The sequence below is a fragment of the Leptinotarsa decemlineata genome, unplaced genomic scaffold, assembly GCF_025532065.1.
Source record: "Leptinotarsa decemlineata unplaced genomic scaffold, Ldec_3_MD MMD2_tig00000199_RagTag_RagTag, whole genome shotgun sequence".
NCBI classification, from domain to species: Eukaryota; Metazoa; Arthropoda; class Insecta; order Coleoptera; family Chrysomelidae; genus Leptinotarsa; species Leptinotarsa decemlineata.
This window is the reverse complement of record NW_027412544.1, coordinates 14456712-14472733: the sequence shown is the minus strand read 5'-3', so window position 1 is coordinate 14472733 and position 16022 is coordinate 14456712. Positions and strand designations below refer to the sequence as shown.

Here is a 16022-nt window from a genome sequence, read left to right as displayed (position 1 = left end):
ATTCTGTGGAAATGTGACCTATCTGACCACAAGTGTGACAGGTTCTTTGGTATGTTGGTTGGGGGTTTCGTCTGATTGTTTGTTGAGGACGTGTTTGGTTTGGTCTTTCATTTTTTGATGTTCGAAATAGGATAGTTGCATTTCTCTCCTAATTCTAACATGGGCTTCAAGTAGATCTGCCGGATTGGAGGCACGAATTACTTGACCTATTCGCGGTTCTAGTCCGGTTAAAAGCGTGTTTAATGCCATTGTTTCTATTAGTGCGGATTGCGCGTGTTTTTGTTCCGCAGAAAGGACGGATTTTTGTACACATGCGTGCATTTTGGCATTGTGGACTTGAAGGCGATTGAAAAATATTAAAGGGGTTTCATTTGGAAGTTGTTTGATACGCTGGAGATCGTGAATCAATGATGTTAGATCTCTAGAGTCTCCAAAATATAAATTTAGTAAATGTTTGATTTCGGGATAAGTTCCAGGATTCCTTGAACTTATCAATTGTGCTGCTCTACCTTTGAGTTTGTTTTTGATGTGAATCACTAATAGATCGCGTTGGTCTGCTGTTGACATGCGATATGCACAATCACAAGCATTTAAGAAAGTGTTCAAAAATATTTGATCACCTTCGAATTCAGGCACTATTGAAAATATTTCTGATAACTTGTATGGTTCGATTGCTTCTGGTTCTGGTTGGTTTTGAGGCATTTTGATTTATCTTAACAAATTTTTGGTGTCAAAATTTGAATGATCGAACAGTACTTATTTACTATTTGCAATATTCAATCAGTATGATTATTGATTTTGAAAAGAATTGAAGTGATGGTAAATAGATTGCAAAATAAATCGAGACAATTCAATATCGACTTACAGTATTACAATCTTCATTCCGATTCGTCGTGTTCTCGAAGTCGTCCAGCCAGGGGCTTCACCAGGTGTTCCTTCCGCTGCTTCCTCGAGTGATGACTCCTCAGGGGTTGTTGGTTCTTTCTCTGTTGAGGGATTAGAATCCGCCGCTACTAGTTAGGGTTTCCTTGTTCTAGCAACGTTGTCAGATCCTACAACGACTGCGCCAATTGTTATATTCACTCTTTTGAATACGACTTTTTAAAAAACACTTTATTTTCAATCACAGACTTTCTTTGAATAACAACAAAAATATCGTTACAAAAACTACAATGAAAAATGGAACAGAATCTAAGTTGATACTACACGAATTCTAAATTAGTTCTGACCAACTCTTAATAGATACTGACAATGATTCGACCTCGCAGGGTCCATTTATAATGTGTAGACAGCGGTGTCAGCAGGAGACGATGGGAATAACAAAAGTATCACGTTCTGCTGACTCTGCTGACTCAAAGTCTTGGAAGTCGTTATCTTTGTAATCTGAACCCGTTGAGATCGTCCTACTCACGATATAACATATTTGTCAAAACGTGAAGGGAATCTAGTTACATAAATGGAGAAGGTCAACAGCATCTCTCTGGATTCTCTTTAGATATTGATAAATCAATTTTTTCTCACAGGTTTTCGAAAGCCTCGTGGTGGCAATGTGGTCGGTGATGTGAAGTGATCAAATGATTGTAGATTCGAAGTAACGGTGATTGTAAATGGTAATATGAATTTCCGTTGAAAAATAATGAACACGTGGTGGGGCGACAGTTTTAGCATGCGTGTGTTCCAGCGAAATTACTCCGAATACTCCGTTTTGATGGTATCATGGAATCAGAGAAGTCATGGACTCACTAGGACGCTGTGCCTGGAACTATTATTTACAATTGAGGAAAGACTTCCTTATGTAAGATGAGGGATTGACACCAGGATCGCCACTTTCATTGGTTTTAGCGGAAATATACTTTGAGGGGTTGGAAATGGTGACTTTTGAAAAAGCCTATAAGAAGCCCAATACGTTGACGATTCTTTTCTAGTACAGAACCATGTACTACATTGTTGCAGGAAGTCCACAATGAATTTCAGATTTTGGATCGAACACTCGAAAAGATATACAAAAACAAGTGAATATATATACGTCGAACACCAACTCAAACGGGACAATATCTAAATCGTGAGTAAAATTACCACCAGAATACAAAGAGAGAAATTATGAAGACCCTGAGTGATCGTGTATTCAAGCAGGTCCACACGTTGGAAAGTCTTGATGAAGAACAAGGTTACATCAGAAAAAATCTTCAGTAGAATGATTTCTCCAGAACGCTGGTGGAACAGACTCTGGTTAGACGACAACTAGATTCCCGCAAGTGAGATAAACCGACACAGTCAGTGCTAAGCGTTCCTTATGTCAAAGGACCTGTTGAAAGAGAAAGAAACAATGGGTCATGTACAACATTCAAATCTGCTCCAGATCTAGGAACAGCATCCATAACAGCCACACTAGAATCAATCCACCAAATACGATTTGGGAATTGCATCCACCAGATATCATATGGGTGCGGTGAATCCAATATTTGTGACATCAGGAGTTTGTTGAAAGTCTGCATCTGACAGCACAAGAAAAATACCCTCCGAAGATAAGTCACTGAATCGGAGGTAGCGCAGTTTGTTTGAATTCATCGACGTAACATTTTGCTGAATTCACCCACAGAAAAAAACATTTCGAAATAAAATTTATTTACAGACTAACATTTAACCAGGTTGGAATGGGGATACGAAACATATAGAAACCTCTAACCAGGCGAACAAACGGTCTTTTTTGCACTGAACCAGAACCAAGTGAATGGGGAGGTGGAAGAGTCCAAGTAACCTATGAGAAGTTGAAAGTATGAGAAATAGGTCAAATGTCACCCGAAGACAACTGTAAATGATGTTTATAATCAGAATTTTTTTTCTCTTTTTCGTTTATCTAGATATTTCCATTTCATGTAATATGTTTTCAATTTCCTGTTCACTACTTGAACAAATTAATGATTGACAGAAATTAGGGTTTTCAGTATGTTTTCAATGGACGAAACGTCGCATGGAAAATTAGGGTGAAAGAAATTATGAAAGACATGAAATAAAGCAAGAAGATTCCGTGTAATTTTTGATATTATTGAAAATGGCGGCGGTAGAGCGAAAAAAAAAATGTCATTTTCAGTTTTTTGCAAACATCTCAGAAACGGTTGGTGATTTTGTTGATATGAGGATATTATTATCCTGCATCCCTATGAAGGCAATTTTTGTTTCATTTATATAATCGTTCTTGTAGGATATACTGTTGCCGAGATTGCAATAGAAAAAAACGGCCTGCATGTTTTTGAATACGTCATATCTACATCACGATACGTATTTAGGTTAATCGTGAAATTAAACTCACCTATCAAATGGTTGATACTGCAAATGAACATCGTATCGCCGGAAAATATTTTCTGAAAATTAAAAATGTATCACTCTCTTCTATTGTGGCCTTATTATTCATCAGTTTCGTTGAACTGCCCCTCTTTTTCTGTCAGCAAAATCATTCTGAAGAAACTCAAGAGGACGCATAAAATGTCTACCCTCATTTCAGATAATCTCAATTGATGTGGGTTGATTATATAAAGGCGAGTTATCAGGTCTCCTCTATCTCTTTTTTTATTTTTAGTACGGATGATTTTGTGACAAAAATACAGGTTAAAATATAGGTTTGAATTGAGGAAGACAAAGAAAACATATTCGTTACGCAAACGTATTTCTGAAACTATCTAAAATATTCAAAATATCTGACTCTCCAACATATAGGGATCGATATACATTCTCAAGTGTTTTTTCATTCTTTTTCTCTCTTCCTGAAAATTTTCAGAAGAAAGAGCAACTTGATCAGAAATATAGTGTTAGTTCAAATACATATTCCATGATCATTTAAGCAAATTGTTTATCGAATCAAATAGTTGATTAACTACTACACAGAAATATTTTTATGGAACCCACATTATGGGTCATTCTCAACAATATCCATATTTCTGCACTGAGTAACTTAGTGCTCTATTATATGACTCATTAGAATGTTATTTGCGTATCTTGTTGTCAAAACTTCAACAAACTTCAATGAGAATGTTACCAATTTGGACTTTTATTTTCTGAAGAAAAACAGATTTCAAATCTATGAAGAACGAGAGGAGAGAAAATCAATGAAATGTTGAAATCATTGAAAATGCTTGAAATTACCTGACCAAAATAATCTAATGTGTTTTTTAAAAAAAAACAAAACTGAATAAGCAATGAGCATGAATATTCAAAAATGTAATAATGCAAAGCAAACAAATTATTGTGACTTGTTATGAAAGATTCAAAGAATATATTCACATTGAGTGACATATCAAAATATACAACCAACAAATATGAAATCAGGATGAATGGTAAAAAATGCAGAAAAAAATAAGATAGAAAAGTGTGAATGCTAATAATCGGAACGTTATGCAGTAAATTGGTTTGAGATCATTTCTTTTCTTTATTCTTTTTCTTTTACTTTTTTTATTTTCATTTTTCAGAATTTTTTATCTTGATCATTTGATTCCATTTCAATTTTATTTTCGTTGTTTCTATATGTATGGTTGAAAAGAAAAAAAAAAGAATTTTCAAATCAAGTGATTATATGACGTTTTGATTGTCAGCATCCATAGTCAGGTTTCTTGAATGTTTCATCCTTTATCTTGATTATTATATTTCATTTATATTCCATTCTTCTTGGTTTTCATATTTGACACCTGACTAATTGATTAATTTTCATTTCAGGTCACACTGAGCTGTTTACTTTTATAAAAATGGGAGACTCTCCTATTTGTAGACCCAAATATTACAAGTACCTACAACAAGCAACTCTGATGATCTGCTTGTGTATCTTCATGAAATAATTCACAAGTCATTTTCAATGATTCACACTGCAACGTTCATTCCTCTCTATAGGATTAAAACGTGCAGCTCCTGCATCTCTTCGTCTTTGTGAGTAAAGAGGCCGTTGGAATTTGAGTTTAAATTTGACTGAGAACTGTATAGGATTATTTAATGGGCGTCACCTGGCTGAAGGCACTGAATCAGAACTTCCAGCTTCACCATGACGAAACCAACTTTTACTATTTTAAAAAAATGCATTAAATCAAGCAAACTCGAAATATGAATGGAAACAAATATAAAAAACACGTGATTGGATCGGGCTGTTATGGTAAATTATTATTTTTTTTGTCTAGGAAATACAGGCACCATCGTTACCATATAATATCTTACCATGAAAGTGTAAATATTCCATTGTTCTGATTTTTACTTCACATTCACCCAGTACTGTTTGTTAGATTTCAATTTATATGAATATTTGATCCTTATTCAAAGAGCATAGAAGTAGTATTGTAAATAAAAAGAAAAATTCCACATTTGCAAACCACCTTTTAGCAGAAGGACGTGAGTTCAATCATAAATACGACGTGTTACATTTAGAAGAGACGAGATTGAAACTCAATGTTTGGAAGTCAATAGATTCGGGTAATTTACTGAATGATCAATTAGAATTGAATAACTCCCCGTTACTAAATATTTTTTCAAATGTGGAAACTGGGACACGTGCTCAGGTAATTTCATTCATTACAAACTGAAATCAAAATCAGGTACTCGAAGTATAGGTACTTCAAATTGTGAAATTAGTTGTATTCAGCATTGAATATGTAGAATATAGTTAGTAAAAACGCCCGAGGAAGCCACTGTATGGCAAACCACGTGTTGCGTTTTTGTTAAATTGTTTAGTGAAAATCTCACAATAAAGTGATTTTTAAATACGTTAATTGTGGATTTTCATCAAGTATCGGCCAATTCCATCACATAACTTCATTGGAATCTACCTGGAGAGTTTTTTATATATTTGTTAATCACATCTCAATTCAGTTTATAATTATACGATTTTCATGAGAAAATTAATGAAGAAGAAACAATTCGTGAGACAGTTTCTGAAAATATACTCAGTGATTGAAATATACAGATTGAACATCTCGGATTATACTCGTATTCTTCTTTTGAGCAAATGTGTTGACACTTGTCATATTTTCACTACAATTTCAATCTATCCATGATGATAATTATAGAATGTTTACAACATCGTGAACATTATTATTATTATGGATAGTGTTATTGATTTTCATCAAGTAACGCGTCAGAGTTTCAATCCTTTCCAATTTCGGGCGTGATTTAGAGTTCGCCATATCTCGATGCCTTCATATCTGCAATGTCTGAATATGTCTGTTTGTGTATACAGTGTGTCTGAGGATTGATTTCATAAGACGTGTGACGAACTGATTTTTTTTAAATTTGATTTCAAGATGGTGAGGTCAAGTTATGTTTGGTGAAAAATGAATATTGGTACTGCTTTCAATTTTTGAACAAGTCGGCCTTGACGGTGGGGCGAAAACTATTTTCTTTCCAGGTAATGCATCAGTTTTATTCATATACATCAATGATTTACCCAGAGAAGTTGTTCAGGATGAAGAATTAGGCTTTGTGCAAAATTACAGAAGTATTCAAAATCAAACCATCATTTTTTCTGATCACACACGATGAATTATTTCCACTCAGGAATAAAATTCACAGAACGTAATAACAGCTTTGCTTCAAGTACAATATATTTATTCAGCGTTGTCTGTGATAAATTTGTGAATAAAATTTCTAGCACATCTACTACTTGTTTATCAATCCTTGTACACACTGTGTTTGTTTGTGAAATTAATTTCTCAAGATGTAAGAGATGGTTGAGAGTGGGCATTTTCCTGTTGAATTTGAAGCAGCCAATGAATCTTACTTAAACGAAACAGGGTTAAAATGTATCTAAATCAAGATAGATAATATTCGAGGCTTTTTTTGTTGTATGCAAATGAGAAATAAGCTGTTGTATTTTATTGTTGTACAGAAACGTTTTATTTGACAACTTGTATATCGTGTGTTCATTACCAGTGAATACCACCGAACCCTTTTCCAAACACTTTCATGGAATGTGTCCACACTCATTGAAACGATGCCAGCTTGCATATTCTGCATATCTCACATATTCCATGAAATACCCGAAAAACTCTTACACCTTCCGTTTACTACCTTGTACATATTTGAATGTTTGACTGCATTACATGTATATAGCCGATAACTGTAGTGGTATCTAGATGTGCTTTGGAAGAAAAGTATTTCACAGGTATTTCATGTATGTATTCAATGTTTAGGTGGACTTGAGGCACATGGATGAGAAGGCTGGGAGCAATGTTGTGGATGAAGGAGTAGATCTCTCAGAATTCTACAAGTCAGTCGAATGGGATATTCTTGAAGTACCTGCTGTGAGGTAGGTATCTATTATATTCTCATGATAGAATTGAAATAAAAAAAAATATTATAGTTAGTGTTTGTTTGAAGGTGGTTGACAATGTTTTGTGGTGCATTTCATCGGTTTGGACTTCCACCGGCTTATATGATATAAATTGATTTGAAATCACTGAAAGAATCTGTGAAAAATTGAAAAGATTAGGTGAAAAAACAATTCTATCAGGCAAAAAACTGAAATTACAATGAAATAACATACAATCAACAATAACAAAAATTGAAACATTACCACGAGCTGAGAAATTAAAAAATTATTAACAAGAAATAAAAATTGAAAATTTAAAATTAAAAGATTCCAAACCAAATTACTTCACGATGTTTCGATTGTTAGTATCCACAATCGTCTTCGGGTGATAGGGGATAGATGAAAACAGTCGAATGACCTATAAATAGTCAGATCTAGAAGTAATAACTCCATTAATCACCTGAAGACGTCGTGAATTAATTCGGTTTGAAATCTTTTCATTTTATATTTTTAATTTTCATTTCTTGTTAATATTTTTTTAATTCTTCAGCTCGTGTTGAAATTCACAAAATTTAATAAAATGTTCCGTAGTTTTTACTCCATGAAGGCCATATTTATTTTCATAGAAATATTTATGTACTTACATATTCTTTATAACTTCTTGCGAAACAAGAGCTCTGCTCTTATTGCCAAACCACTTTGTTCACATATTTTGTTTTAATTGTACTCTAATACATTGTGAACGTTGTGAATAAAGTTTTTATTATTATTATATTAGACAATGGAAGTCCGAACTGATGAAATTATAGTAAGTGCTTTGAAATTTTTGTTTTTCGATGAAATATATCTTTGATAATTAGCCTAAGCACTTATCTCAATTTTGTAGAAGGTATATTGGGCAAGTTGAAATAACAAAAATACTTTTGTGAGTTTGAAATCTAAAATTGGGCGAAAGCATTTGCGATTGTTCCATCGCCGTACTGTGTAATATATAGGGTATCAGAGAATTTAGTTAACAAGCGTTAGCTCTGTTATTTGTGAAACTATAAAAATGAATAAAGAAGTTGGAATGATCTTCTGGGATCATATTTGAAATCATCGTGAGAAAATTCTTTTTTTTCAAATGGCACCTTTAACAGTCCTATACTTCACTTGACTCTCGCTGTCATGTCATGGGACCTGCTTTCATAACTCCACCATAACTCTAAACAAACATCTTTGAACTGTAAACCGTACAACAATTGAATTCGGCAAAGATGGTATTTTTTTATCTGTCTCACTAATCCTGAGTTAATTCGAACTGAAAAAGGTTGATTCATTTCAGGATATGCCAGTACATTCATTTCATGTTCACTTCTGACTGGTGCTGGTCAAAAGCGTAACGAATCAACATTTTCGTTAGGAGTCGATGACAAAAGCAGAAATCAATGCATCTAACTGGTTTTTGGGTGTATAAATCTACCATAATGTTAAATATAAACAAAGATAAATCACTGACTAATATAAACTTTTGAAAAGTACATCAATGATTTGGTATATTCATAAATTTTGTCCACGTCGAAGAGAGTGCGTTCATTAACACTATCAATTGTTGATTTTTCGGACTATTTCAGCAGGACATATTAGAAAAAATATTTATCGAGATATGAATCTACAAAAATACATAACATTCGAATGGACAGAACTTTTGAAACAACGTATAATAAAACAAAATTCTCTGCCGCGTATGTCGATCTGTCCGAGGGCGATAAACTCAAAAACTATCATTATCATACCGTTTTCACCAATATTAATAGTAATTGAAGAGAAAAGTTTTTGTTTATGAGTCGTTCAAATTTTTCATATATTGGTTGAAATATGATGTTATCCGTGCGAAGATAGGAAGTGTCCATAATCCTTTCGGATATAACAACTACATATTGTTCATTCCATCAGTTCGGACTTCCATTGTCTAATATAAAATAAATTGATTTCAAATCCCTGAAAAAAAAATTTAAAAGATTAATCAAAAATAACAATTTTACTAAACAAAAACTGAAATTACAAAGAAATAACATACAAGCAACAACCAAAAAAGATGAAAGATTGAAATATTGATAAAAACTGAAAAAAAAAATTAAAAAATATTATTTACAAAAAATGAAAAATAAGAATTGAAAGATTCCAAACCAAGTTACGTCACGATGTTTCGATTGTTAGTATTCACAATCATCTTCGGGTGATCCAAAGGGATCGCCACTTTCACCGCTTATAGCCAATATATATATATATATATATATATATATATATATATATATATATATATATAATCTAGAAAGGTTAATGCAGTCAAGCTGCTGGAAAATAATTCCATGAAAATCAAAAAATAAATAGATAAGTACTCTTTGATCATTCCCATATTGATTTCAATTTAAGAGCCACCGGTATACAGCTGTTTCAGCCTATTGGGCATCGTCAGTACCGGGCAGGCGGTCCTCGATTGAAGACAAAATGAGAAAAAACCAAGAAAGTACTTGATAAAAATAGCTGCGTAAACGCAAGCGAAACATAAGTGGAACCACCTATTGGTGTGACACCCAAGTCAACTTGCCAAGTTTTTATGTCAGTGTTGGTGGTTTGACCAATCAACCGACAACTGCGGTAGCAGAAATTTGGGAAGCTAACCTGTAATGCCATCGGAAAACGAATCCACATGTTTCTAGAAATGATATGAAATCTAGAAAGGTTAATGCAGTCAAGCTGCTGGAAAATGATTCCATGAAAATCAAAAAATGAATAGATAAGTACTCTTTGATCATTCCCATATTGATTTCAATTTAAGAGCCACCGGTATACAGCTGTTTCAGCCTATTGGGCATCGTCAGTACCGGGCAGGCGGTCCTCGATTGAAGACAAAATGAGAAAAAACCAAGAAAGTACTTGATAAAAATAGCTGCGTAAACGCAAGCGAAACATAAGTGGAACCACCTATTGGTGTGACACCCAAAACTTGGCAAGTTGACTTGGGTGTCACACCAATAGGTGGTTCCACTTATGTTTCGCTTGCGTTTACGCAGCTATTTTTATCAAGTACTTTCTTGGTTTATTCTCATTTTGTCTTCAATCGAGGACCGCCTGCCCGGTACTGACGATGCCCAATAGGCTGAAACAGCTGTATACCGGTGGCTCTTAAATTGAAATCAATATGGGAATGATCAAAGAGTACTTATCTATTTATTTTTTTGATTTTCATGGAATTATTTTCCAGCAGCTTGACTGCATTAACCTTTCTAGATTTCATATCATTTCTAGAAACATGTGGATTCGTTTTCCGATGGCATTTCAGGTTAGCTTCCCAAATTTCTGCTACCGCAGTTGTCGGTTGATTGGTCAAACCACCAACACTGACATAAAAACTTGGCAAGTTGACTTGGGTGTCATACCAATAGGTGGTTCCACTTATGTTTCGCTTGCGTTTACGCAGCTATTTTTATCAAGTACTTTCTTGGTTTTTTCTCATTTTGTCTTCAATCGAGGACCGCCTGCCCGGTACTGACGATGCCCAATAGGCTGAAACAGCTGTATACCGGTGGCTCTTAAATTGAAATCAATATGGGAATGATCAAAGAGTACTTATCTATTTATTTTTTATATATATATATATATATATATATATATATATATATATATATATATATATGGAGTGGTTTGGAACTCTGACCATTGAAGAAGCCTACAAGAAGCCACAAGTCTGGTTGAGATACGTAGACGACACCTTCATAATATGCAGTACTAGACACTTTCCTGAAGCAACGTTAGTCCTTTCTTCACTTTCACAATGGAGAAGGAAGTCCACAACAAATTACCTTTCTTAGACGTATTGGTGGAGAGGACAGTACTTGTACCTCCCTATATTACAGGATTATCGGAAAGGATAAGAGGGATTGGGTTCAAGTATAACATCAGGACCTGCTTCAGATCTGGGAACACTATCCGTAGTAGTCTCACATAAACCAGGTCAACAAACGCAGACTGCGATTCCAAGAATTACATACCCTGCTAGTGCAGAGAATCATACATCGGTGGGCTCAAGCTGAAATCATCCACAAAGAGGAACACTGGTTTGGGAGAAAATTCAAAGAAGACGTGTATAAGTTGTCCAAAAACGCATTCAGTCAAGCTAGCGTAGAGATACGTAACACATGGAAACCTCTAATCAAGCGAAAAACGACCGCCAAACGATCATCTCCCGCTTAAACCACTGAAGCGGATAGAGGGAAGAGGGGATAGGTGAAAGCACTCGAATGATCTATAAATAGTCAGATCTCGGAGGAATAAGTCCAGCAACTGCGTCAAACGCCTTTTGCATATTATAAACAGTTCGCTGACCCTCAGACACTTCCTCAGAAGATGGATGCATGCGATCGTCGTCATGATCCCAAAACAGGGTCAGAAGCCGCTGTTCCTACAGTACTGTCGCCCGATCGGTCTACTCTCGTCAGTGGCTAAGCTGGCTGAAAGAGTTGTTCTCCAAAGGCTCAACGAAGAAGTTGTGGACCAAAATGTTCTGCCTGATGAACAATTTGGCTTCAGGAGAGAACACTCCACTGAGTTAGAGGCTCTAAGGCTGGTCGAAAACACCATCCAGGAGTTGAATAATAATGAAAAAGTGCACATTGTACTGTTAGACATCTCGAAGGCCTTCGACCGTGTATGGCACGAAGGCCTTTTTCACAAATTAATCGCGTTCGACCTGCCTCGGGGCCTGATCCGGTGGATTGGGTCTTTCTTGAAAGACAGAACATTTCAGGTTAGAGTAGAGGGCTCTCTGTCTGACAACACAGAGATCCTCGCTGGAGTGCCACAGGGTGCCGTGCTTTCTCCGACGTTGTATTCACTTTACACCAGTGACCTTTCGAGGCCCGAACGTATGAAGATATCCCGATACGCCGATGACACGGCTCTCCTCTCGTCTTCCATGGGTCAAGAGCTCGGCGTCGTCTATATGCAACGTGCATTGGACGACTTCGAGCGCTGGTACCTCGATTCGAAGATCCAAGTGAACCCGAACAAGGCTCAGGTGATAACCATGGGAGGATAGCTATCTTCTCCGTCCAGAAAAGTGAGAATCTCTGGAAGGGAGATTGACTGGCAAGCGTGGGTAAAGTATCTCGGCCTTCTAATAGATCATAGGCTCATTTGGAACCCGCACATTATGTACGTTAAGATAAAGATCGAGAGTGGGATAGCAATTCTGTACCCTCTGATCAACAGAAAATCTAAAAAGAGTTTGAAGAACAAGATTACCATCTACAATACGATGTTCAAGCCTGTCATCATGTATGCTTCAGACGTCTGGGGACAAGCTGCGAAGTATAATATCTCCATTCTGAAAGTTTTGCAAAATAAAGCTAATGAGGATGATTGTGAATGCTCCTTGGTTCGTGCGGAATGAAGCAGAGATTTGCAGCAGCCTTGCATTCGGCAGTCCATTCAGTCGAGGAATCGGCGAGTTTATGATAGCGCGGAAACTCACGAAAATCCGTCAGTTAGGCAAGCTATAGAGTATGCTGTAGACAACCCCTCCCGATATAGAAGGCCCCGACACTCTGTCGAATGAGGCCTTCATGTCCCCCGTTAAAGGACAAATAGATTTTTCATTTTTCATCCATCCCACCCCAGCCAGGTAGGGGTACCCCGTGAAGGGTGGTACTAATGTCTGAGGACTTCATACCGTCAATATCCCCTCAGTCATGAACCTATTATTTGTTCTTCTTCGACAAAAATCAGCTAAAAGGGTAAGGGAGCTGGGCTCCAACCTGAAGGAATTGAAGACGACGTGCAGGAATAAGTCCAGTTATCACACGAAGACGATTGTGGATACTAACAATCGAAACGTCGTGACATAACTCGGTTTGGAATCTTTTAATTTTTGAATTGAAGGGGTTATATTTCAAGGAGTGATTAATTTTTTATTTTATTTCAATTTTTTATTTTTTTGTTTGTTGCTTGTATTTTATTTCTTTGTAATTTCAGTGTTTTGTTTAATAAAATTGTTATTATTGGGTAATCTTTTTAATATTTTCTTTCAGGTATTTCATATCAATTTATATTATATTAGACAATGGAAGTCCGAACTAATGAAATACACCACGAAACATTGTCAACCACCTTCAAACATACATATTGTTTCTTTCAAAGGTCTGCAGAAAAGTTTTCGCTGAAATTTGCATTGCTTTTAAGAATAGCTTACCATACCTTTTTTGATTTTGAAAATATAAACTGTACCATAACTTATTTTCCAAGAAAAATAAGTCTCTGTCGATACCTATATATTCACGGGAATAATCAAACAAAAGTAGTAATCATTATTGTCAATAAGTAGTAATCATTATTGTCAATAGACGGTCTGAAGAAGACTGCCTCCGAAAAACTGAAAACAAATTCTTTTGTATCAAAATAAGTATGAAATACTACTGAATCATATTTCTCTGAGGCATGCATTGCAAAGTCTTTCTGACGCGATAGTCGGTAGATGAAAAAATTGATCCAGTTTATGTGGTAATCGGAAGGCTATTTAGACAGATTCGATATTAGCCTCTTTCAAATGAACTACTTTTATTACTATTCTATACCTTTTGTAATTACCCTTTACATTATACAATTTCAAGTACAATTAATACTTTTCATTGCACAAGGAAATAAATTCAAGCTTTCTTACAAAACGGTGGGAGACAAGCCTGATGGAAAACAATTATTATTGTGCTGGTTTTGTTTTTCGTAGTGAACCACTTCGAAGGTTCAGGTTGCTTTTTAGTTTTGTGTTGTCTTCAGGTACAGAACTATTCACCTATTCCGAAACTAGAATTGATAATTGTGAACATCATTCATCATTATTATCAGTTACCAGCTGATGTAAGAAAGTGGTCTGCTACTCGTGCAAAGCCAAGACGGGACGGTTGTGAATTCTGACAAGAAATACTAATCTTGGCTGCGAATTAACTTGTGGCCTTCATTTTCTACGAAGACAGAAAAATATATGTGTTGAAAATTTGAAACCATATTCAATGGAATATTCAAACAAAATTTTGTAGAAATTCATTGTTTTCTATTCTCAATTATTTGAATTGAAATCGAAATATGTAATTTGGCGATCGTTACTGGAAATGGTTCCAATTCGTGTTTATATATTGAAGTATCATAAATCACTGACTCAATTACCGTCATAACAGTCATGTTTAGATACACTCGTTTTCCCCTATGCGAAAATTCGAGTTTCAATTTACCTTTCAATTTTGGAATTATCAATTTTCCACTCTGAATGGAGAATGATAGGTGAATCAATCATGAAAAATACAAATTGAATATTCCGTTTGGCACTTTAAGCGAAAGCTTTTATGAGCGAATCTAAAATATGCACATGTCAGATGACAAATGTATTACGATAACTCAAATGACAGTTTTGTATTTGATATACTGAATTATATTTCACATGTTTGTTCTCCAATTGTAGCATATTCTTGTCCCACGATCGTATCCACAACATTATACAAGATAAGTTTCGCCATAGTAGATGTCTCGCCCGTTCGTATCTCGACTTATCCTGAGTGGCTTGACTCATTATTCTTCGAATGAATACTACTGGAGTTTTATACCAACACCAATCCATTATTTTCAGCACTTTGACACGACACCTAGACACGACAAGAGGAAGATTAAACTCTTGAAGGTGATCACTTGATGATCGAAACACATGAAATAGCGGTTTGGTGTTAAGATAAAACTGCAATAATATTTATTACTACACAAAAGGTTCCAAACAGTACATCACAAGTTCATTATTCTTCGTTGTGCTTTAGTGTTCACATGTGTGAAATGCCTAAAACGATGAAGAAACCTAAACGAAAACAAATCATCAGGAAATTATTGAAGGCTCGAGACAGTAGTGACAGTTCATGTGGATCATTATGTGGATCATGTGGGAAGATGTTCGTATACTTATATACACTTTATGTGACACAGAATATTATGTATATTCTGATACAGGCGAAATACTATAATTTTCAAATGATAAGTTGCACACGAATAAATCAGCCGACTATACGATCAGATTTTTGCAATTGAACTTTTTTGTTGAAAAAACAAGGTGTACGATACTCAAAATGTTGGACTTCATGTTGATTTTCTCGACTCGGAGAAAATTAATTGAAACATCATGTTCATTACTTACAGAAAAAATTCAAGGACATATTTATATACACCAATATTGAATTTCAAGAGAATCTGAGAGTCCCATCGATCCACTCCTGATAAGGGAATACAGGGTGAAGGCAGTTCAGGAATACAGGTAGAAGTACGAACAAATTCCTATGTCAAATCAAGCTAGTTTTCCAACAACAATAACCATTTTGTTAGGAACTGAATCTTTTTTGAGCGAAACTTCGAGGAAATTATTAGTAGTTTGTAGGTTCAATAGAAGAGGGGAAGAAGAAAATGCGAAGGAACTGTTTGAAAAATATAAAGTTTCTTCCAATTTTGACCTTCTTCAAGCCCCAGAAAATATCGCCGGAGTCGGCGCATTATTGTCGAAAAAATAAAAAAAGTCGGACCCTTGCTTGTCTGAAATTTAAAATACACTGGGTGGAGGACTTTGCGTAATGGAAGAAATACTTACCAAACAGGTGAAGTAAAACCAGTTGTGTGACGTTCCAAACTCTTAGCAAACGCCATAGATTCTGCAAGTATGCACAGGCGCTCCGTC

The 16022-nt window shown here is 35.4% G+C and overlaps 1 protein-coding gene across 1 annotated transcript in view; it reads left to right on the top strand.

The window, feature by feature from the left end:
* nAChRalpha4 (nicotinic Acetylcholine Receptor alpha4) overlaps nucleotides 1-16022 on the top strand; it is a 700819-nt gene that overhangs the window by 497814 nt on the left and 186983 nt on the right. Inside the window, exon 5 of the mRNA XM_074173005.1 lies at nucleotides 7164-7279. Within this exon, the coding sequence (XP_074029106.1) occupies nucleotides 7164-7279 (116 nt within the window). The remainder of the gene's footprint in view (nucleotides 1-7163; nucleotides 7280-16022) is intronic.